At 44.1% G+C, this 25,433-nt stretch overlaps 1 protein-coding gene across 1 annotated transcript in view; it reads right to left on the bottom strand.

Annotated features, from left to right (window-relative positions):
• Positions 1 to 473: 473 nt before the first annotated feature.
• The window catches only part of NAB1 (NGFI-A binding protein 1), a 43,312-nt gene continuing 18,352 nt past the window's right edge, over positions 474 to 25,433 (bottom strand). Inside the window, exons 3-8 of the mRNA XM_079980106.1 lie at positions 21,416 to 21,549; positions 20,476 to 20,527; positions 11,104 to 11,220; positions 6,316 to 6,457; positions 4,687 to 4,836; positions 474 to 3,995 (exon numbers count right to left, since the gene is read on the bottom strand). Of these exons, the coding sequence (XP_079836232.1) occupies positions 3,904 to 3,995; positions 4,687 to 4,836; positions 6,316 to 6,457; positions 11,104 to 11,220; positions 20,476 to 20,527; positions 21,416 to 21,549 (687 nt within the window). The 3' untranslated portion in view covers positions 474 to 3,903. The remainder of the gene's footprint in view (positions 3,996 to 4,686; positions 4,837 to 6,315; positions 6,458 to 11,103; positions 11,221 to 20,475; positions 20,528 to 21,415; positions 21,550 to 25,433) is intronic.

Below are 25,433 nucleotides of genomic sequence, written 5' to 3'. Positions count from 1 at the left end.
CAACACAGAGCAAGGCACATTGGGAAAATTTGTGCTATCTGACGCCATAAATAGTTCATCTTCAGCTCGAGCCCAGAACTGAGTACCGTATTTTTCACTTTATAAGACGCACCAGACCACAAGACGCACCTAGTTTTTGGAGGAGGAAAACAAGAAAAAAAATATTCTGAATCTCACAAGCCAGAACAGCAAGAGGGATCACTGCGCAGCAAAAGCAGCAGTCTCTCTTGCTGTTCTGGCTTCTGTGATAGCTGTGCAGCCTGCATTCGCTCCATAAGACGCACACACATTTCCCCTTACTTTTTAGGAGGGAAAAAGTGAGTCTTATAGAGCAAAAAATACGGCAGTTCCCGTAAACCGGTATGCAAACCAGAATTACCAGAAGAAACAAGGACAAATATGCAGTCTTTATTACTCCTGTAGCAGAATTACCTCTTTTCTCCTTCTGTTTAAAGTAAGACAAGGGGAGGGAATTCTTTGCCAATGAGACTTTTTATTTTGTATCCAACGAGGCACACAAACGCAGACAGACAAGAACACAAATGCAGACAAAGATCACACTTTGGTCAAAATAACCCTGCTGAAGCTAACAGCCAGGCTTCCTTAATATCCCGCCCCCCATTCGAAAGTTATAGAGACAAGACTTTTTTCTGCCTGTATTGCTGACATCGGTGAGTCTTAATTATTAGCATTCTAGAAGAAGCCTGTGTACTGATTGCAAGATAGGCGAGATCTGAATCTTGGAAACGTCGTGAGGTAAGTCAGAAGGGCGTGTGATGAAATCAAACACATCTGTGCGTGGCAGGAGAGGGCATTTTGCATGAATCTCTCTCCATGTGTAAAGTTCTATAATTCATGAAGCAGCCCAAGCTACAAGGATTGACTAGGCTTCTTTGGGTGAGATGAGTTTACCACGTGGGAGAAAGGGGTAAAGATAAAGGGACCCCCTGACCATTAGGTCCAGTGGTGGACAACTCTGGGGTTGCGGCGCTCATCTCACTTTATTGGGCGAGGGAGCCGGCGTACAGCTTCCGGGTCATGTGGCGAACCAGAGCAGCGCACGGAAAAGCCGTTTACCTTCCCGCCGGAGTGGTACCTATTTATCTACTTGTACTTTGACATGCTATCGAACTGCTAGGTTGGCAGGAGCTGGGACCAAGCAATGGGAGCTCACCCCGTCGCGGGGATTCGAACCGCCGACCTTCTGATTGGCAAGTCCTAGGCTCTGTGGTTTAACCCACAGCGGTACTTCCAGCTTCCCATGTGCTCTCTGAGGTGAATGTACTGTGTGCCCTTCTGTACCCCTGAAATCAGCTCTTATTTCTACAGTAGAAGAGGGGCATGGAACTTCTGGCCTTCCAGAACTACAACTCCCATCAGCTCCTAGCGAGCTTGGTGAATAGCCAGGGATGATGGGATTTAGCGTACAGCAACATCTGGACTGTCAAAGGTAGGTAGGTAAGATGTTTAAGAGTGCCTTTCAGTGTTTCCCAAACTTGGGTCTCTGTACTACAGTTCCCATCATCCCTGACCACTGGTCCTGCTAGCCACGGATTATGAGACTTGTAGTCCAAATACAGCTGAAGACACAAGTTTGGGGAACACTGCATAGCTGCTTCAGCTTACTTTGTTAGGATTTTTTTTAAAAGGTTGTTTAACACACAAAACAAAATGTAAAAGCCCTGCTTATTGGGACTGAAATGATTTGCAGGACTGTTTTTTTTAAAAAAGTAAAAGTACCTTAGTACTTACAACACAGCTGTCTCAGGTCATTTACAACTGAAAATAAAAAAATAGATCTGTACCACAGATTTAAATTTACATTACATTGGCCTTTATAAAACAAGATGCTATATACTATGGGTAAGTGGTATGTGCTTTCTTTGCTTGTAATTACTGTCAGAAATTATGAAACTGCTCAGATATCTGCTACTTGAAACCTTAGTTAACATGAAAACACACGTTAATTCACAAAACAATAAAATGACCCAATTTTAAACTACACATTAATCCATCTGTTTTGATCCATTAAGCTGAAGATTCTACTCTGTTGAATACATTTTTTCGTCAGTAAAGTAGTACAACAAAATTCCAAAAACAGTATTTTCTCTCTCTCTTTTTTTTTAAAAAAAAGAATTTCCCCCCCCTGTCTATAATATTAAAAACATGTGCACTGGTGTTTCTACTATAAAGCTTTGCTCCACAAATCAAGTGATAAACAGTTATTAAACACATTTTACAATGATACCAGATAGTTTTGTGGACATGTCACCTTACACTTTACAGAGTTTCAATATGGCATATGGAATGACTCGGTAAATCACTATTACACGGAGCAAAATCTTCAGAGATGAAGAGCAATATCCTATTATGGCAAATCGACAAGAACCGGTGGCGTTTTCAACACCCCCCCCCCCTCCGAAAGTACTATAGGCAAATTCAGCACTTCAAAAAAATAAATAAATTATAGTTTTGAAAACCCCGTTTTTAAATGCAAACACGCGATCCGAAGGAATGAAAGAGAGGAGGCTATTATTAGGTAGGTCCACATGTCACAATGATGTTGTGCATAACATGCAGACACCACACTGAAATACCCCGGAAATGTCTCTGTATTAGCCAGTTGTTACATTATGGCACCCTTAAGAATCGAATCATCCTGCACAGCAAAAACTCCTCCAGAAAATAAATAAGGAGTACAGTTGTTCATACATACATTTCCGTGAGACTGTAGCCTCTAGTTTTTGCTGGACTAATCCCTGACCATTGACCTTGCTCTCTGGGATTTAGGAGAGCTGCAGTCCAGCATTTTCTGAAGCATCAGATTGGCTACACCTGCTGTATGTGGTTTATATTATATTATATAGGAGTAAGCTACTCCTGTAACAGTAACGTATTCCTCCTCTTTTTTCTCCTGTGAGTATTGGTTGCTTTGGACAATACAAATTTCTTACAGTGCTTTCCCAGCTCTTCTGTTATCTGGAACATTCTGCCTTGAGAAAATGAGAACGACTCTAAGGATCATTCCAAAATGTTGTCAGCATTGCAGCAGTTGCCCTGGCAGGCTTAACCAGAGTGTCTTAATAAATGCAGATGCATTTGTTACCCTGTTTGAAGTGTACAATATGAAGCAACAGTGTGCAGCTGCTTCTACCCATAATTCCCTAATAGCGGACAGGAACACAATGTAGATAAATACAGAAATGTGTCCAGGAAGTGCTTGAGAATGACCTTACATCAATAAGCATAAAAACGCCAGTTATCATACAATCAGCTCTTGCGAGTGCTATTTCCCTATAAAATCGTATGTAATTGGTTTTTGTTTTTTGCTTCTAAAACTTAAAACATTGAAAACCTGCTCTTAAAATGCTTTCTTAAGAAGCTGTTCTCCCCTCCTTAGGTCTTCTGTCCAACTGCTTCAAAGTAAGGATTTTTCTTCTTTAAACCCACCTCAGTTATTGTTATATCTCTACATTTAAAGTAGACATCGAAACTTCAAGTAAAAATAATGGCAGCCACATCTACTGGACGAAATACAAATCTATGACACCTATTAGTTGTTGGGGTTGTGGGTCTGTGTGTTTCTAAACTTTTAAGTTATACAAATAAACAATACATTCTTAAATAACAAGGGCCCACAGTATTATTAGTTTGTGAGCCTTCCCCAAATTACAAAGCCGCTTTTTCATTTCATAAATGTTTGCACCCACTTCTCGTTGCAGCTGCAGTTTTCAACTGGTTATTTCGTACGTCAGTTCCACAACATGACAGTCCCAGTCCGTAGGCTTTGGCTATGAAATCGCTTATTTCAATGAGGCAACGCTGGTTATTAAGGCATGTTTCCGTTTCTCATTCAAAGCTTTATTTTAACATTTAAAAAAACAAAACAAAAAGGGAGCATGGCTATCTTGTATCTTCTGGCTCTGTCTTTATCACCTTCCTTTCAAGGCTGTTGAAAGCAGAGTGAGGAAAATCTTTTAAGATACCAAGGCCCTCTGCAACAACAAAATGGATTCCTTTTAGAAAAATATCGACCCGAAACAACAGTGTTCTTTTCGACCAGTTGTAATCAATACACAGCATATAAAATCTTACACAAATGTACCCTTCTAGTACCAAACAGCAATAAATTCAGTTTAACCACTAGGCTATATCTGCTTTCCGTCGTAATGTACCGCCAGCGGTTTACGACAATGTAAAAACATAAAACCAAACAATAAGATTATAAAAAGTTATAAGCAAAAAATGAAATTATAAACAATACTGATGTGGCATGCAGTTCTAGCACCCCATGTGGTTGGCCTTGCAGATATTTCTGCTGTGATATAAACCCTGAGGCATGCTGGAGAAATGGAGAATTAACATTTGAATGAGGCCCGAAATATCACTAAGCACTTAAAAGGCTATACAAGATGCCTGCAAATTATTTTCCCTCTCCTGAAAGAAAGTGCCCCGCAAATTTCACATGATAGAGTTGGCCCCAAGACATTTTGGCACCTGAGGTAAACCATAAAGTGGTGTCCCCTCACCAGCAGGAAAGAAGGGATGAGGGAAGATCTACATCTGGAAGATCTCCATTGGGATCTGCTGCCCCTGTGAAACCTGCTGCCTGAGGCAGTCACCTCACTTTGCCTCATGGGTGGGCCGGCCCTGGTCATAGTTGTTATGAGCAGGAAAGATTTTTACCTGAAGGCTGTGACTTTGCTTCAGCACTGGCGTACAATCTGCTCAAGTCACTGCAGAGAGGCTTCACGACGTGAGGCTCATCATCTAATGAAATGTGAGGCATATGCCTATTTGGTAGACTCGACATGCGTAGATTTAAAGGCCTTTCCCCTAAAATATATTGACAAAGAGATATCCATTCAATACTATAACCGAGAGGCAGTTCACGCACAGTGTTGCTAATGGTAGCCCCAACAGCCCATGTCACCATGATATGATCATAACTTAATATGATCTCTATTTTATTAATTTGTATGTGCTTTCGTGTGTGTGTTTTTATGTTGCCGTTTTCCTGATTTTAGTGTGTACAGTGGAACCTCGGTTTCCGAGCACCTCAAAAGCCAAATTATTCAAAACCCGAACACAAAAAACCCAGAAGTGAATGCTTCCGTTTTCGAACGCTCCTCAGAAGTCAAACGGCTTCCAAGGCGAGTTTCTCCATTTTCTCCATTGACTTTGCTAACCACCCATTGCGCCTTGGTTGTCAAACGTTTCTGAAGTTGAACAGTCTTCCCAACGGATTATGTTCGACAACCGAGGTTCCATTGTATTTGTTTTCATTTTAATGATCTATTGCTGTCTTTCAGACTCTACACCACTTAAAGATTTCCGAAATATTTGCACTCAAGTGCCTCAAAGTGACTTACATCGTAAAAACAAGACATTGTAAAAGGTAGAAAGGTAAAGGACCCCTGGACAGTTAGGCCCAAAGGCGACTATGGGGTGTGGCACTCATCTCACTTCAGGCCAAGGGAGCCGGTGTTTGTACACATATAGCTTTCTGGATCATGTAGCCGGCATAACTAAACTGCTATTGGCACACGGAGGACTGTGACGAGTGCCAGAGCACATGGAAACGCCTTTTACCTTCCCGCCACAGTGGTACCTATTTATCTACTTGCACTGGTGTGCTTTTGAGCTGCTAGGTTGGCAGGAGCTGGGACAGGGCAACTGTAAATAAATAAATGTAAGTCCAATCCGTTCCAATTAACTTTATTGTACTAGCCACTGGCCATGGCAAATCTGAATCAAAAATAAATATAAGCAAAAGGCTTGTTGTGCCAGAAATTATGGACTATTTTTAGATCTCCGCATCTCCCTTACAGTTCACTGTCCAGGGTCTTCTTTTGGGGAAATGTAAGTCAATATACAATATCTCAGAGCTGTAGTAGCCCCTGCTCCTCTCGCAATCCTAAGGGCAACTTAAAAATCTTCCACCCATGTGACTTGACTGCTTCCATATGGCGTGTGGCATGGAAACATGAAGCTCTTTTCACAGCAGCCATTGTAGGCATGGTCTGGAACTAGCAAAATGCTTGTGAGATCATGTGGATGACCCAAGCCAGGTGGGAACAACCGCAGGAGAGCCAACCACGAAGGAATCTAGGTCTCAGAGGGTTTATTTCTCCTAACACAGTATGTACACAGACTACATTTCTGCCCCCACAATATTCTCCCAAGAAATCATTAACCACAGGAAATTTCATTTCGTCATAATATAGCAATCGTCGCTGTTGCACCATTCTCACAAATGCTGACAATTCTAAAACAGATGTGTGATGGCAAATACATGCCTGGAAGCTACTGTACCTTGTCCAACACCATAATCCGATGTCAAGCCATTGGCACAATGCTCTTCTGAATTTTGTCTGTAGAGGCCCGTGGAAAGGCGTCTCTCCAAGCCAGCTTGGCTGCAGAGGAACTCCATCTGCTTGGCCATCATCTTCTCAGGCTGCAATTGAGACAAAGGCAGATTTAGGGACTTGCCACAATTACAATTATGATTACTAAGTACAGTCGTTTTACACCAACCAGATGCCAAGTGAAGTACTGTACACTGAAATGGCATAGTCTCGGCCAGGAATCCTACAAAGGCTGAATTATGGAGGGAAGAGACTGAATTATCTACGAAAGGCTGAATCACGGAAGGAGGAGACTGACAACCAGTAGTGGAGCTGGTGATCTCCAAGCAAAAAGAAACCAGGGAGCCAGCAAAAGGTAAGGATGACAGGATCTGAGAGTTGTTGCCTGGTTATTAATCCCTCTCAACGCTGACTGATAAAACACTCCAAAAAAGCAATCATAATGCGATAGTCAGGATTCTTTTCTTTTGGTGTTGTACCAGCACTCAGGAACACAGGTAAAACACAGCGCAAGAAGAATCTCAGTACACTTGTACATTTGGTCACATCATGGTTGTTGGGTTGTTGTTGTTTTTGCAGAAAATAACAATTAGCTGAAATCTACAGAAAGCTGCTTCAATTCAGAATTTGACTGGGGTAAATTCTCAAAGTTAATCAGAATTCACTACTCTGTTCCAAATTTCTCCCTCCCATCCTACTGGGGTACCAAAATCAAACAAAAAACGGAAAGGAAAACAAATCTACAGCTATTTTCAACCCACTTAAATATTTTGACATCTTTATGACCCTTCAGAATGAGCCCCTGCCCATTTTGGGTGCCTATTTCTAATCAATCAATCAATTAATATTTCAACAGCAACTTTTTTTTCCTTCTTTGAAAAATTGCAAATACAATTATGGCAAGATTTCCCTCAAGCTTTATTTTTGGAAATAGCACTATCCATTTTTTTTTTTAATGCCAGCAATCTGCCATTCTGAAAAGTGTAGCATGGCAGTATGACTGTGGGGGGAAACAGTGTGAAAGTTTCGCCTGGAAAAAGACCAGGGCCTTATACGCTACAGGAGAAAGATAATTAACAACCTGCTAAAAGAGAGTGCAAAATTATCAATGCCAAGAGAATTATAAACTCTGAATGTGATCTATTTCCATTACTGTGATGTAGATCATTTGGAAAAAGGCAGAATTGTAATTTTGAAAATGTGTAGGTTAAATGTGTGCACGGGATTTAGATGAGTCCTTAATCAAAGTCAAAGCAAGCTTTCAGATTTTGCTTTTCCCGTAGAAGTTTGCGTTTCCACAGGTGGTGGAAGTGCTTTAGCCCTTTTGCTGCAGGACCATCTCATCCTCTATCACTGAATGTTCCCTTTCCAAGGGGTTAGTTACATTCCTACCCATACCTATAGCATAACTGTTTCTCTTGGTGGCTGGTATTTTTTCTTTATCTCTCCCTTCAGATCCACATCTCCAGTGCATACACCAATCTGGTTTAATCTGCAGCCACAGGTGCAATGGTCTTTGCGCAAGCTATGTATTTCCACACACCAAGCTTCAGATCCAGTAACAACTGTCTCATTGCACTCCCCAAGCTTTCTGAGGTCAGGTGCACTGAGTTTTCCTTCTCACCTGTGAATACAATACAGTGCTACCTTGGTTCCTGAACAAATCAGCTCCCAGACACCTCAAACCCGGAAGTGAGTCTTCCGCTTTGCAAACGTTTTTTGGAAGCCGAATGTCCGGCGCGGCTTCCAATTGAGTGCAGGAAGCTCCTGCAGCCAATTGGAAGCCGTGCCTCGGTTTTCGAACCGTTTCAGCAGTCGAACGGAAACCTGGAACGGATTAAGTTTGAGAACCAAGGTTCCACTGTACTAGCTTCCTGACATTCTCTAGGCCTCTCCTTCAAGAAGTATGAATAGAAACTGGCATGCGGACTTCTTGCGTTCCTCCTTGATGAGGAAAAACTCTTCCTTGGGACTTTTCTAGCTGATGTAATTATGGTCTTCAGCAGGTACAGGAAGCAGCTACGAGGGGATAAGCTCAGCATCCTCCACGTGAAAAAGCTACACCAGTAGAAATTGAAGCTCTCAGCACTGAAAGAACGGCATTTGATTGGTGAGTGCGCCAGTGCTTTCAAGGATGAAGCCATTGCACAACCAGATAGAACTGTGATGGTAGAAGAAACTCAGCTGAGGAGAGCTCACAAACCCAATGCAAGAAATGCCATCAGTAAGAATCTGATAGGAGACACATTGGTGCTGTCTGTAATGAAGTGGCTGACTCACTTGTTAACTTCTTAAATAAATGTTCTGATACCAATCTGTTGCTTGCCGTGAAGCCGCTTGCCACCTATTGGAAACCAGGTATAAGTTCACATGGTGCTAGGTGCAGGCTTTTTGATCTAGCACAACTTTCCCTTGTACAACGTCAGCGATGTTCACAAGGAGACACTGTCCTGTTTGGTTTGCTTTCTTGCGTTATCTGGTGCACAGAGACATGTCACGACACTCATAGCACATCTTCTGGCAGCCGAGCCTCATAATACTGATGCTGAACATCTCAAGGGTGACCTTGGAAGTCCATCAACAGAAACAGACTCACCGCCGATTCAGAAAACGAATGGCTCCATATAACTACCACAATATGTTCCCATTCCTCGGAGGGGATCTGAGGACATCAGTGCTCCTATGGATTAAAAAATGTAAGCGCAGAACCCACGACATGGCTAAGCCAAGAGAGCAGGTGTGGTTTCAGGGATTATTTTTTTTCAGAGGCCTGAAAGTGAAACTGCTCCTGATGCGCAGTCCCAGATGGTGAGAATCTAACCAGCTCGAAAGTAAAATGAAATCGAACATGCTCAGCCTGGTGTGGAAGGAGGCAGCATGGCACAACAGAGTAATCTTCTGTTCTGTGTTTGTTGTGTACTGGTCTGTAATGACTGTATACCTACATATACCATTTAAGTATAGTTTTTGTTTTGTTTTTAAATTTTATTTATATCCCGCCCTCCCCAGCCGAAGCCGGACTCAGGGCGGCTAATAACAATAAAATAATACAACATTCTAAAATCATTTCATTATAAAATTAATTCAAATCAAATTGATGGCAACCATTGGGCTAAAGTTCTGTGAAGATTGCCAAAGGAGGGAGTCAGGCTGTGCCCTGACCAAAGGCCTGGTGGAACAGCTCTGTCTTGCAGGCCCTGCGGAAAGATGTCAAGTCCCGCAGGGCCCTAGTCTCTTGTGACAGAGTGTTCCACCAGATCGGAACAACAACTGAAAAGGCCTGGCTCTAGTTGAGGCCAGCCTAACCTCTCTGTGGCCTGGGACCTTCAAGATGTTTTTGTTTGAAGACCATAAGTTCCTCTGTGGGACATACCAGGAGAGGTGGTCCCGTAGTTCAATTTGAATCAATAAATGCCTTGGATTGACCAAGTAATTTAGTCCTCATAATATACTGTATTGACCGGGGGGGGGGGGGCGGGTTTGAGCAGAAATTCGGGGGAACTAAGTTCCCTTACCTTTTTAAAATTAAATAATATTTTTTTGTCTGGGAGGTTGAAAGAGATAAACACCCAATGCTTGGGCCAAAAATCCACCTATATCTTTAATCAATGAAGTCGTGGGCATTTTTTAATCCAGATCATTGTCTGCTTGGGTTTATTAATCACATCTTACATTTAGCCACTGCCCGGGGCGTGTGGCACTGCAGCTGGGCCCACAACAGACAAACAAACAAACTTTGTGACGAGTTCCCCCACATCTTTTCCATAAAAAAGAACTGTGTATTGATACAAGGTTATGAAGATTTGAAAGGAGCCAGTATTTATCTTCATTTCCTATTTATTTTTATCTTTTCTCATCTGTTCCTTTTTTAAGGGATTGCTTAGTTTCTTTTTAAATCCCACGCAAAAAATGTATCTCACACTGCACAATCGCAGCAGGCAGCATTTGAGACTGGCAGGGCTTCTGACGAGGGCTAGCTAGTCAGGTGTAGAGGCTGAAGTGGAGGAGATCTCAGAGAAGCATAATTGTAGAGGATATCACCATGTTCAGCAGCGCGGAGAGTGCCCTCTAGCATGGTAGCAGCACTCTGGTGGGGATTATCCCCTCTGCTATCTGCGCTGCTCAGCTTGCAATGGCCCAGAGAACTGCTGGGTCTCCACTGAAGTATCAGCACAACACACAACACACAAGATCTACGCTATGTCACCTGTCTACACTTCACGAAGCAGGTGAGCAGGTGATAAGTTCTAGCACACCAGCCTTAGAAGAGGCAGAGTCTGAGCAGTCAGGGAGGAAGGACAATAGGGGGTGAAGAATGAGAGCTCTCAGTCTCAAGTTTCCTCCATAAAGTCGAAGGCAGCACAGCTTAGACAGGTGATTGTGGGGGATCTGGTGCGGTTATCTGCCCAGATGCCAAACTCTGTACTGACAAAGAGGCAGAAAACACTGAAAGATGCCCCTTGCTTTAAAATCTTCATCCCCTTACTATGAATGAAGATAAAGCTGTAGCTGTTACGAGTGTGTGTTTGTTTGAGCATGCCATTTTCAAAAAAACACACACACCAGTTGTGAGTCATACCACCTACACTAAAAGTGAAACGATCGCAGCCAGGTCAGAAGGACCCCTTGATCTGCAGAACGGGGACAGAGTGTCCTGTAAGGAAAGAACTGTGATTGTTCTGTAAGAAGCATTAATATGAGGAAGCCTTTTATTGCAGCCCCCTAGGTTGTTTACCTGTGAGCCAAGCGCTGCCAGGTCTTCACACTTTCCTTTTGACAATGCCTGTTGTATTTTGACTGAATCCTGCTGGTAAAAACTCTGGACCGCGTCGTGGAAGTCAGGGAAGCCATCCTGCAAACATGAAAAAGCAGGGAAAGGAGCTGTTACTATTTCAGAATGTTTCGATTCACAAGACTAAAGATATTTTTCCAGTCTTAAATCATCACTACAGCCAATGGTGTGTGTGGAGAGAGAGGGAGGGAGAGAGAGAGAGAGAGAGAGAGAGAGAGAGAGAGAGAGAATAGTTCTTCCGCAGTTATTTTAAGGGCAAAAATAAATGTTTCAAGGTTTTGAAGCTGAGCAAGTATATAACAAAAGTAGGTTCTTTTAAAGGCACAAAGAAATGCTTCGAGTGCAAGTTGTTCTACCTAAATGAAAGCTTGTGGCACAATAAATGTGCTGGCTTTTAAGGTAGCAAAAGACTCCTTGAAGTTTTATTTAGGAATTTCAATCAGGAATATCAAAAGATCTGCTTTGTGCAAGTTAAGACATTAGGATGGAAGGGAAATAAATAAGTAACCTTATCAGCAAGCAGTTTCCAGACGCAGCCACGGTGCTTTCATTCTGTTGTGAAAGCACGGAAACGTACAACAAAACAGAAGCCCATGTTGCATAACGTCACAGGGACATCAAATTACGACTCCTTTTTCTGTATGACAAACTAGCACCACTGGTGAACCATTGCTAAACCCCCACCTCCCGCCAAAAGGCTTGTAACTGTAACGGGAAGCAAAGTGGACTGAAATCAGCTGTCCCTCACAGAGCGAAAAGCTGCAAAGTTTGCTCCCTAGAAATTCCTGATTACCATAAGCTCGCATTTAAGAAGACATGGTTTAAATATGCGTGGTGCTCATCAGCCTACTAGGGCAGCTTTCGCAAAACGGGCACCTGCGACAAGCCTCATTTGGGTGCTCAAGCAACAGGTGGGGAGGGGATCGTGGATGCCCCGCCCTGCCCCAAAATCATGGGTGCTGCCCAAACTTCTATTGCTGAATGAACTGATGTGGTCAGAAGCTCTCTTCAGATTTCCCCGCTCAATGGGGGAAGGCTTTGCTCGGAGCAGGGCTTGTACTAGTGACTCTACCGCCACCTTTACGTGAATTCGGTATGAATACCTAAAGAGCGCTGCAGTCTTGCTCACAGCACTGTGAACGCAGTTGTCCTAAGTGGCGAGGCAGAGCTTCTCTGACTTTCCATCCTCACCGCGGCTGCAGCGGCAGAGAGAGGAGAGGAGGAAGGTGGCTGCGACCAGAAGTATTTAAACCTTTAACCCAGAGCTTTTCAACCTTTTAAAGTCCACGGCTCCCTGACCAACTGCATTCTTTCTGCAGCACCCCTGTGGGGCTCAGGAGCCCAGTTACATCACCCCCTTGCCAGCAGAGTTGGCAGCCTCTCACCCTTTTTCAAAGGGACACAGGTGGTGCTGTGGTCTAAACCACAGAGCCTAGGGCTTGCCGATCAGAAGGTCGGCAGTTCAAATCCCCACGACGGGGTGAGCTCCCATTGCTCGGTCCCTGCTCCTGCCAACCTAGCAGTTCAAAAGCACCTCAAAGTGCAAGTAGATAAATAGGTACTGCTCCAGCGGGAAGGTAAACGTTGCGTTGCTCTGGTTCGCCAGAAGCGGCTTAGTCATGCTGGCCACATGACCCGGAAGCTGTAGGCCGGCTCCCTCGGCCAATAAAGCGAGATGAGCGTGCAACCCCAGAGTTGTCCACGACTGGACCTAACGGTCAGGGGTACCTTTACACCCTTTTTCAAACACCCACCCTTGTGGAGGGTTCCCTCAGCCTCCTTTCCTTGGGAGTCCTCTGGGCAGCCGCAGCTGCTGCCCCTGTCTCTGAGCTACTCCCCACTGCCCCAAAGAGAGGTGCCTCCTCACACTGCCCCACAGGGGCCTGGGAAGCACCCCCTGGACAGCCCCGGAGGCATCATTCGCCTGGAGAGCTTGTAGCCAGGGCTGCTGCAACAAACAAACAACCGTGCAAGCCTTTGGGAGGCAGAGACACAAGAGGGCATCAGAGGAGGGAAGGAAGGAAAGAGGGACAGAGGCCAGTGTTGCCCACGGCACCCCTGACCACCATTCAAAGCACCATTCAGACCACTGCTTCAACCATGTTTCACTGATAACTGCACAACGATAACACTGCTTATTGGGAGGAAGAATGAAAACAAACACACCAGGGAAAAGAGTTGGCGGAAGAGGACTGGAGGAAATTCAAAGATTATTTGCAGAAATATTGTAAAATTAACGAATGTTAGAAAGTTGTTGGACAGAAATCAAGTGGTTTCCAGCTGTAATGTAAAAGTGGAGTAATAGGTTAAAATAAGTTATAATAAGTTACAATAAGGATTTGCTGAATTAAGATTTGAACTGGAATACAAAAGGGGGAGGTGAGAGGAGGTCGGAGAAACAAGGTAATAGAAATAAGTATTGGAAATTATATGTGTTTTGTTTTTGTTTTTTAATTGTGTAATTTTGTACTTTTGTTTTTTGTATTAAATTGGAAACTCTAATAAACATTTATTTTAAAAACAAACAAACAAACAAACACAGAGGTCTGGGGTGAACGTGACTGGAATTTCCTATACCCATTCCTACCCAGCTGGTCTCTTCTACTCCTGCTTTTTTGGAAGCCGCCCAGGGTTGTACATGACTCTTCCTTCTGAGCCCAGGTGGCCTGAAGCAAGCATCGCAGCTCATCACTCAGAAATGCCACTACAGGCCCTAAGTCCAAGTCACAACCACCCCGCAAAAATGAAGAAGAAGTAAAATCTGTAACCCGCCTACTTCTTCCTGGGATGAAAGAAAGGTGTATGTTAAAAACAAAAAGAGAGTACCTATTTTTTTCTGTTTCTTATTAAGTTTTTGATAGGTTTTTAAAATTAATATTAAATAATATTTCTTATAAGTATGCTATGAAGATGATACGAAGATGAATTCAGAGAGAAGATGGATAGAAAATATCTGTGTGAGAGACAGAGTGGTTTTTTGTCAGGTGTGAGGCTGAGAAAGATGGGAGCTGGGAAGACGTAGATCTCATGTTTGTGAACTGAAGATTAAGATAGAAGGCTGATAGAATATACAATTTTGTGTTTATGTGGGTGTGGTTTCTCACTCTTTTCTTTTCTTTTCCTTTTTATTATTTTGATCTTTTAAGGTATCAGCTTTGCTTGGTTTTTTTAATATTGTACAGTCGTACCTTGGAAGTCGAACGGAATCAGTTCCAGATGTCTGTTCGACTTCCAAAACGTTCGGAAACCAAAGCGCGGCTTCTGGTTGGCTGCAGGAAGCTCCTGCAGCCAATCAGGAGCCCCACTGAACATTCGGTTTCCAAAGAACGTTCGCAAACCTGAACACTCACTTCCGGGTTTTGATAGTTTGGGAGCCGATCTGTTCGGGAGCCAAGGCGTTTGAGATCCAAGGCATGACTGTATTATTTGTTGAAAACCTTTAATAAAATTGATTTTTTAAAAAAATATTTAAAAATCAATGAAAAGGAACCCTAACGGAAGAAGCAGGAGGTGAAGAGTGTCTTGATAGCCAAATGTTCCTTTCTCCCCGTTGCTCTCTGTGGCCTGCTCTATCAAACACACCCAGTGTGCTCCCTTCCAACTTGGCTGTTCTTAAAGCGATTTCTTTGAGCAGATGTTCCCAAACCCCACAGGCACTTTCTTCCCCTCCGCCAAACACTTCTCCTACACGAACACCAGATTGCACCGCTTCTGTTCTTTGTGATCTTCGGGGAGAGAAAGAAATCCCACACTCTCTTGCTTTTCAGCCCTGCTTGGCAGCGGCGTGGGCATACCCTCGTTCTTTTCCCCTCGTTCTTTCTCTCCCACCTTATAACTCATGCTGACATGAACGCTGAACCTCTCTCCCTCCCCCCCTCCAGCCCTCCCAGCTACCCACCCACCCCTTCCATTTCCCTCTAGGTCTCTTACTCCCACTGAATCTTTCAAGTTTCGCCCTCTCATCTATCTTCCCGCCACCTCCGCTTACGGATGTGCTGTTTGGCGGCAGGATGCCTTTGTACTGCTTAGTCCATAGGACTGTAATGACTCTGTTGTCTGTCTCACATGACCTGCCAACTCTCAATCCTGTATTTTTTTTGGGGGGGGGGGGACACCGCTAGCCACACACCCTTTTCTGCACAAAATAACAGCGCTGAAGGGAGAAGAGCTTTCCTTCAGCCACCAGTGATTTTGCTGTGCTTCCTCTGGGAAAAAGACACAAAGTCTTGTGTGCTGTCGGTGTCATGGACACAGGGGGGGGGGAGTGAGGGGGCACCCACATCAAGTCCACACTTACACACACACCCCCACATCAAGGCAGCTGCTGAAGAGGGAGGGTGGGAACTTAATGTAACTAAAATATTGCTTTTGTTTCGTCGCACGTGAGAAGGCATTCAGGGACCTCGCCGCAACTCATTAATAGCTACTCCCTAATCCGAACCTAATTGCTGCATTCCTTCTCCCGCCCACTCGGCTCCCAGCGCTTGTCATTTTCCCGGGATTCCGCCCCCGCCTCTCCCTGCAAACTTACCCACCCACTCCACCGAGAAAAGGGAGAGGTCACATGAGGGAAGGGGGGGGGGGAGGCTTTCACAGGTAATCGGGTGTAATTTGTGATATGTTTTGCCTCCACACACACCCTCCACCCTCTTTCTTTTGTGTTGCTTATGCAAAACTCCTTCACCCTGCAGAGGTGATGTTTGCAACGCCGTCCGTAGGTTTGCTTGCCCACGCAGTCCTGCTCTCAGGCACCTCCATCTCCGAGAGGGAGGGAGGGAGGAAAACCCTCCTCTTTATTATACCGGGGAAAACCATTTCACATCACGCCCGGGGTGTGTGTGCGTGCAATCATTTCCACCTGCGGAAAAGAGGCGTTAAACGTTAAACGCCTCCTGAGATCAAAATGGCAGTGTTTTACACGCACTGACGTCGGTGGAAAGGCTGAAGGGGACTCATCAGTACAGTCATACCATGGAAGTCAAATGGAATCCGTTCTGGAAATTTGGAAACCAAAGCGCAGCTTCCGATTGGCTGCAGGAAGACCCTGCAGCCAATCGGAAGCAGCGGAAGGCCCCGTCGGACGTTTGGCTTCCAAAAGTAGTTCGCAAACTGGAACAGTCACTTCTGGGTTTGCGGCGTTCGGGAGCCGAAACATTCGAAAACTAGGCTGTTCAAAAACCAAGGTATGACTGTAGTGACAATCTGGGCTCCTGCGTTTCAGTCCTCGTCTAAGCAGGAGAACTGAGGTGGCAAGAGAAAAAAATAGTTTGGCGTATATATTCAAGGGTTAAGGAGCCATCTATAAAAGTTTCTGGCTCATGCTTCAGCAAGCTGTATAGCACTTCCAGAACTTAAGCTTTTTAAAAAAGGGGGGGGGCACCACCTGCTGCTGTATGGGAGGTGTTTGCAAGAACAATACCAGACAGGCTGAAATCTTGAAAAGTTATTATGCCTCAATGAGGAAACCCATATTTCCCCTTGTCTTTAGCAAACAAACGGCACAATATAACTATCTGTAAACAAACACTGAACATCCATAAAAATAGCAAAAGTAATTTCTTTCCCAAATAAGTTTTTTCTTAAACAATATCAAGCGCAGTAAGTAAAGAGTTCGCTTGTAATATATCTGTGGTTCAGTGCTCATTTCTTCTCTTTCCAAAATAGATATTACCTCGAACAATTGCAGTAATAAAGAGTCCACTTATGATATAAATCAGTGGTACAGTGCTTGGACGTCGTTCTGGTAATCCGATGTTTCGTTGCTAAAGAGCTTAGTCATCAAGCTTTGTAGTAAATAATACACAAGAGAAGGTGGTATGTAAACGACTTAAAGCAGGGTATATCTGTCCCCATCTGCATGTTTCCATCGGGAGAAATATAGAAAGAGGACGATGTCCTTCAGTTTGTTAAACCTCCTCCTCCTGTGTTGACTGCAGTAGTCATTGCATCACCGCCCTGTTTATTGTTTTACTGTTTAACAAACAAACAGCAAGCATTCTCTGTTTCAAGCATTACCAGGGGTAAGGATTATTTGCTTGCTTGCTCCATAGAGACAGGTATTGTCAGAATGAGCGGGCGAGATCAATAGTTGGTCCAATGGTCAAGAAGGCAGACTCTGCACGTGCCGTAGAGGGAAGTGAGGGGCAAATGGGGCTCCTCAACCTGGGAAGGTAGCCCATCTAGTAAAGGTAAAGGGACCCCTGACAGTTAAGTCCAGTCTTGGACGACTCTGGGGTTACGGCGCTCATCTCGCTTTATTGGCCAAGGGAGCCGGCGTACAGCTTCCGGGTCATGTGGCCAGCATGACTAAGCCGCTTCTGGCGAACCAGAGCAGGGCACAGAAACGCCGTTTACCTTCCCGCTGGAAGGTAAACGGCGTTTCCGTGCGCTGCGCTGGTACCGGCTCGCCAGAGCAGCTTCGTCACGCTGGCCACGTGACCCGGAAGTGTCTCCGGACAGCACTGGCCCCCGGTCTCTTAAGTGAGATGGGCGCACAACCCTAGAGTCGGACACGACTGGCCCATACGGGCAGGGGTACCTTTACCTTTACTAGTTTTGGGACAGGGCTATGTGTACAAGAACGGATCGCAGCAATTACCTTCCTTTTTCAGTTGCACAAAAAGGAACAAGACTTTCAAAGTCCCCTTGCAAAATTCTCACTGGCTTTTATAGGAACATGTAAGTCGCTAATTATTCCCTCGCCCTGTCTCTTCACTTTTAGTCCACCCAAAACAAGCAGTTACAGAATAAAAATGTGCCCTCGACATTTTCCCAGAGTAGTTTAAACACACACACACACACACACACAAAATAGAATTGTACAAAGGAATTTTTGTATCCAAAGGGACCATTTCCTGAAATGTTCCTTTACAGGGAAATATATGCATCCAAATAACTACTGGCCTGCTGCATCACATATCCCTCAACACAGAAGGGAAATTATGGTAAAATCGACAGCCTATTTACTTAGTCTGCAAGCTACATTATTTAAAACTGGATCTATTTTTTTAAAAATACCAAATGAAAAAATACTGAATATATTTCCATGTTTTTGCTAGGTTTAGTCATTACCTCCATAAGCCAGAGTGTGTGTATACATGTGTTCATTTTTCTGACTATCAGGAAATTGTTCCCTAATGGCAACAAGATCCATTAGACAGGGCAAGAACATTCCAGAGCTACTGGCAGGAGTTTCTCTCCGTGCTATTTCCCTACATTAGGAAGATCTGAACAACAAAACACAGTTTATGAGGCATCTGAAAACAGCCAAAAATAAAATAAAAATTCCACCTACTCAACAAAATGATTTGTGTTTAGGTCAAACGATGCTCTAACGCACAAAAAGACCCAAACTGTATAACTGAGCAAGACGTGCAGAAAATTGTTGCCAGTGCTCCTCAAATGGAGGTAGAGAGGATCATGATTTGCCTGAAGAAAACCATGATGGAATAAAGGGCAACATCCAATGTCAGTCACACTTAAGTGAGGCTTAATTTATTTCAATAGGCTTACTATGAGCATAACGGGAACAGGTCTTCTCTGTGGTGGCTCCTAATCTGTTGAATGCTCTCCCCAGAGAGGCTCGCCTGGCGCCATCATTATATGTCTTTAGGCACTAGGCAAAACATCCCTCTTTACTGAGGCCTTCAGCCATTAAATAATCTATGGTCTGTTAAAGAAAGGGGACTGTCGTTATGATTATTTTTATTATTATGCTGTATACTACGCAAACTATATACTATACAAGAACACAGTCATACCTTGGGTTAAAGACACTTCGGGTTAAATCTTTTCAGGTCGCGTCCCGCGGTGACCCGGAAGTACCGGAATGGGTTACTTCTGGGTTTTGCCGCTCAGGCATGCACATAGCTGTCAACTTTCAGATTTGAAAATAAGGGATCAGCAGCCTCACCTGTCCCGGGGACAGTACGGGATATCTAACAATCCGGGATAGCAGCGGGAAATGGCGCTGGAATAAGGGTATTTCCCGCCAAAATGGGAAGGTTAGCAGCTATGCGCATGCACTCAAAATGACGTCACGCGCATGTGCAGAAGCGGTGAATCGCGACCCACACATACGCGTGTTGCATTCTGCTCAGGTTGCGAACGGGGCTCCAGAACGGATCCTGTTCGCAACCAGAGGCACCACTGTACTGTACACTTGAGTGTTCCAGTTTTGCGAACGTTCTTTGGAACCCACACCTCTGACATGGCTTCCGAACGTTTGGGAAGTTGAACAAACTTCCGGAATGGATTCTGTTCAGCTTACGAGGTACCAGTGTACTACTATGCTTTTTAATTATGTTTTTATTATTATGCTCCATAAAATACAATTTTAATGTTGTACACCACTCTTGAGATCTTTAATAAAGGGCAGTATAGAAATCAATTTTTTAATAACAACAACAACAACAACAACCTAGCCTGATAAACATTCAGTGTTTATCTAGCATGGCACTGAGGCTGCACTCAGCAAGCCCCATTCAACACAACGGTATAAGCAAACATGCACAAGATTGTGCTTCAATTAACTGATCTACAGCTGAAGCTAGACAGGAGCCTTATGATGAGGATGTAACATCAGTCAAATTCCACTCCTAAAAATATTCTCCAGTAAAATGAGCCCGATATTTATAAAGTGAAATATTTAAATTCAGATCGGTGTTTTCTCCCCCTGGTATTCTGCTGAAATAATACCTGCTGATCTTCTCAATGAAAAAAAAAATTAAGTAGAGACATCCTGGTCTCGTAAGCTTTTTGGGGAAAAGCTCTCCCCCATCCTCATGGGCCGGTATTTTCATTTTACTTATTTCAGGGAAGAACATGTGTAACTGTGCAAAAGGCCAGCTGTGTGTGTTTTACTGCTACTATAACTAAATGTAAAAGAAAGTCTATATATGCAGGAATTTATTGCGCCTGTTCCACTGTAGAAATGCTGTGAAAAGGGTGAACACCAATTTCAAACTGCCCATTGAAAGCAATAAATAAATAAAACTGGGGCAGTGAAGGGGGAGATGGAACATATATCTATTTTATCCTGGTTACTGGTCAACTTTTCCTCTCCAAACTCACAACTTCACAAGCTCCACTATATTGTTTCAACTGCCCTCATATTTTAAGTTACTACTACAGAACCTTTGATAAACCGGACCATATTTATATAGAACGCATTGTATTTTAAGGGATTTGTTTTTCAGTTGGGAGAGTGAGGCAGAACATAGCCGTTGACCAATTGAAGCCTTAATTGTTCTTTCCTCTCTCACGCAAGTCGGTTTTAGCAATTACAACTAAACAGAACAAATTAAAATACAGTACCTCTATCTTAATTCTCTTTGGTGACAGTTCATCCCTTTCTCCACATTTAGACCTAGGAGATGAAAACACATTTTGTTTTGTTTTTACTAGGAAGCGCACACTTATCTTCAGAAAAAGAAACACCTTGGAAAAATCCTTGCCTGCAACAGAGAGATAGAAAACTGAAATTTCTCATTTAAGCCTTGATTTCCAGATAAGTTCACGAAGCATGTCCTGTAGTTTAAGAACCTGACGTAAGGTTCAATCTTGCTGGACTACCATTAGAGATTATGGGCGGTGGAGAAGGATTTGAATGTTTAAATGCTCCTTTGTATAAAAAAACCTCCCTGTACAAAGGAAGCTAGTGTGTCGGGGTTGGGGTCAGATTTTTAACTTCAACCCTGCTGAAGCCACCTGATCTACGAAAAATACAATTTTCTGCAACAACTAGGAAAAATGTGGTGTGGAAATGCCAAGACTCATGGGCTCCCAATAGGTGGGGTGGGGTGTGCACAATTCAGGGTCAGCAAACTTTTTCAGCAGGGGGTCGGTCCACTGTCCCTCAGACATGCTGGGGGAAGGACTATATTTTTTTTGGGGGGGGGGGGGATGAACGAATTCCTATGCCCCACAAATAACCCAGAGATGCATTTTAAATAAAAGCACACATTCTACTCATGTAAAAACACGCTGATTCCCGGACCGTCTGCAGGCCGGATTTAGAAGGCAATTGGGCCAGATCAGGACTATGTGTTAGGGAGGGAATGGGACTCTTGATTTCAGGGTCATGGGGGTTGAACTAGATGACAGGGTCCCTTCCAACTTTAGATTTCTATGATTCTATGACCCTGACTGCAGAACAAGAAAAATAAAAACAGGTTTTCTGATACAATAAACCTCATTAAAGCAATTAGGATCTCCCCCTGCCTTTTTTTTTTTTTTAAAAAAAAAAGCAGCTTACTTTGTAGTCCGGTAAGTGTATTTGTAGGTAACTTCTCGGGATATTTGTCGCGCCAGTGCAAAGAGTTCGTCCCTCCGGGTCAGCAGGGCGTTATCCTTCACACACAATTGAGCAGCGGCTTCGTTAACTGTGAGCTGGAAAACAAAAGACAAGGGATGCTTTGTTGCCTTAGCTGTATCACTCTTTTGAGGAACATGAAACCCTATGTGTCTCCCATTACTGTTGCAATGTACATAAACAACATTATAGAGTTTCACAGAGAAATCAGGAGGGCTTTCTTCAGATTTCTGGTATCACGCTCAACACAGTTGCCACAGTTTTATAAAGATACGCACACACCCCGCAAAAGAAAAACAACCAAGTTTTGAAATGCTGCTAGGTACCTTTGCTTCCCCCCCCCAAAAAAAAATTGAAGTTACCTAAATTCCCTCGGAAGTAAGTTGGTACTTTTAAAAAACAGTTATTAGATCAGGGACAAACTATTTTGTTTAAAACCAATGCATGCTTTTAAAATGAACTCAGGCAGACCTCAGGGATTCTGCTTTAATAATAATATTAATAATAATAATAATAATAATAATAATAATAATAATAATAATAATAATAATGGTCCTGAGGTCGACTCAGGGGGCTGGCTGTGTAGCCAATCCCTTACTGTGCCCTGTGAGCACCCACTGGGATGAACTGCTATGACAAACTCCTACATTTTGGTGTGATCTAATGCGATCCCCCAGAGTGTCTGGAGATTTGGCTTCCTCTGCAGCCAAGCTTTAATAGTCTGCTAACTTGGGTTTTATTTCTGAGCGAACCATCTCAAGTTAATAGTGTTTGCACAAAATGGCCAATCCAAAATGGCCAATCCACGGCTCCCTTAACCAACTACATTCGTTCTGCTGCACCCCTGTGGGGCTCAGGAGCCCAGTTACGTCACCCCTTGCCTGCAGAGCTGCCAGCCTCTCACCCCTTTTTTTTGGAGACCCTTGTGGAGGGTTCCCTCAGCCTCCTCTCGTTTGGTAGTCCTCTGGGCAGCAGCTGCTGCCATCTCTACGATAATCTTTATTGTCACTGTCCCATACAGAACAACGAAACTGAAAATCTACAGCAGACATTCAGAAACCAACAAGCCTGCTATCCCAGCTATCCCAGCCTGGTTAGCCCCCTAAAAAACTTTGATACCCCATAATTAAATGAAATATACGCCCATAGAGACTACCTTACACTGCATTTAAAACCAAAATCGCATTTGAATAGAAACTTTCTCAGGCGGCTAGTCCTAGTCTTTATAACCCTGTACCTTCTTCCAGAAGGCAGAGGCTGAAAGAGATCATTTCCGGGGTGCGCACTATCCTGCAGCTTTCTTATGGCACCTGGAAGCATAGATTGGATCCAAGGTAGGGACGCGGGTGGCGCTGTGGGTTAAACCACAGAGCCTAGGACTTGCTGATCAGAAGGTCAGCGGTTCGAATTCCCGCGATGAGGTGAGCTCCCGTTGCTTGGTCCCTGTTCCTGCCAACCTAGCAGTTCGAAAACACGTCAAAGTGCAAGTAGATGAATAGGTACCGCTTCAGCGGGAAGGTAAACAGTGTTTCCATGCGCTGCTCTGGTTCACCAGAAGCGGCTTAGTCATGCTGGCCACATTGCTCGGTCCCTGCTCCTGCCAACCTAGCAGTTCGAAAGCACGTCAAAGTGCAAGTAGATAAATAGGTACCGCTCCAGCGGGAAGGTAAACGGCGTTTCTGTGCCCTGCTCTGGTTCGCTAGAAGCGGCTTAGTTCTGCTGGCCACATGACCCGGAAGCTGTACGCCGGCTCCCTCGGCCAATAAATGAGATGAGTGCCGCAACCCCAGAGTCGGCCACGACTAGACCTAATGGTCAGGGCTGCTGCAATAAACAGCTGTGCAAGCCTTTGGGAGGCAGAGACGCAAAAGAGCATCAGAGGAAGGAGGAGAAGAAAGAGGGACAGAGGCCAGTGTTGCTCATGGCACTCCTGGCCATCATTCAAGGCACCCCAGGGTGCCACGGCACACTGGTTGAAAACCACTGGCCTAAACAGACTAATGGGAGCTCGGAATCATTAAGCAGGTGGAACGAACCTCTAAATAAGTTTCTGATGGGTTGCCCAGAACATTTATATCAGAGATGGAGCTACTGTTCCAAAAACCAATCCGTATCCATCAAGAGGCTGGTTTTTACTGGTCTGAGATTCCCATAGAAATGGGAGACTTCACCCTCAGCCTTCATCGTCTCCTCAGAAGACAGTGATGGATGGATGGATGGATGATTATGATAAAAGGAGAAGGAAGAGGAGCAGCTTGAGTCTAAAGATGCCCAGTTATCATACTCCCTGTTCTGCTTATGAGAGGGCAGTTTGTGAGCTGGAATAGGAATGTTGCGTGAGAAAAACGCTCCAAATTCAGATTAAGTTTCCATTTGCACAAGGTGTTGTGCAAGATTTTATACGGGCTGCTAGAGTTCATATGCTATGGCCTATATATTCCTTATCTGCCATATTTTTCATTCTTTTCACACAACACCCATTGCACTGTGTGCATATAACTTTTGGATCCAAGCCAATATAACCTGTATTATTAAAAATGGAGAAGTGAAAGTTGCCAGATGTACACTTTCTGTTATGACATTCCCAACTGGGGGATATGTGTGTGTGTGTGTGTGTGTGTGTGTGTCCCACCTTTCCCCATCTAACCACTTCTCTGTGAATGAAAAACAGAATATAATGTCACAGACTGGCTCCTGACATATTATCTGCATTCACTCGCTGGATTAAGACTGACACTATAGCTGCCAGCTCCAAGTCACAACATGCTCTACATTTGCCTGTTGTTAAGTAACCTCATGCGTGAGAGAGAACTGGTGTCAACTAGGGTTGCCATCAAAATTTCACCTGAAGTAGTTCAAAGATGTGGGGTTCCCTGGTTAGGCAAAACACCTGAGGAATTTTGAGGGAAGTCCAAAGTATCTCCATAAGGCCAGCAAAATTCCTCAATGTTATTCAGGCCAACATCCCCTAGGCCTAGGTTATAACTGAACTTCCACAGATAGGCAATTCTCAAGCAAAATAAATGAGTATTCTTTAAAAAACAAATCCCAATAGAAGACTGTCGATTTTTCCTCTGGGGTCTCATATATCAGGGATGTCCAACAAGTCGATCTCTACAAGGTTTTTATAGATCGTGGTCGATCGCTGGCCCCATTCCGGCCCCGGCTCCTCTCCCTGGGCTGGCTTCTATTGTTGCAGAAGAGAAGCCGGAGTTTAGAAACAGAGGCTGTTATCTGGCCAGCAATCATAAGGTTAGTGGCTGCTTCTGTTCCTCCTCCCTCAGAAGAGCTGCCGAAAATTCCCTGACCCCCTAAGAAACGGGGCATTTCCCCTCCCCTAAAAAAAAGGTCAACAACTTTGAATCACTGCCAGATTTTAACTTTGAAAGTAGATCACAGTCTCTCAGGAGTTAGCCACGCCTGTCATATATGATAGATGCTGAGGTTTATTTCATTGCTGGCTGTTAAAATGATATGGCACTTTCATTTCAACAGTATACCAAGGTGGTTGACAGAAGAGAACAACAATGTACAGTGGTACCTCTAGTTGCGCACAGGATCCGTTCCAGAGCTCTGGTTGGATCCTGAGGTGTGCATATCTGGAGGTGCTGCTTCTGTGCATGCACGTGGCGTGGTTTAGCACTTCTGTGCAAGCGCACAGCGTGTGGAGCGCTTCTGCGCATGTGCACGGCGCGTAGAGTGCTTCTGCGCATGCGGCGAAACCCGGAAAAATACTTTTGAGTTTGCGACGTGCGTATCCCGAAGGATACAGAACCAGAGGTGAACGTAAGTAGAGGTACCTCTGTACAGTCGTACCTTGGATGTTGAACGCCTTGGCTCCCAAACAAATCGGCTCCCAGAAGTGAGTGTTCCTGTTTTCGAACATTCTTTTGGAAGCCGAATGTACGACGGGGCTTTTGCGGCTTCTGTTTGAAGCCGCGATTTGGTTCTCAAACATTTT

Source organism: Podarcis cretensis (assembly GCF_951804945.1).
Source record: "Podarcis cretensis genome assembly, chromosome: 1".
In the NCBI taxonomy this organism is placed as follows: Eukaryota; Metazoa; Chordata; class Lepidosauria; order Squamata; family Lacertidae; genus Podarcis; species Podarcis cretensis.
Note: the sequence above shows the minus strand (reverse complement) of the source record. Positions and strands in the feature narration are given on the sequence as shown.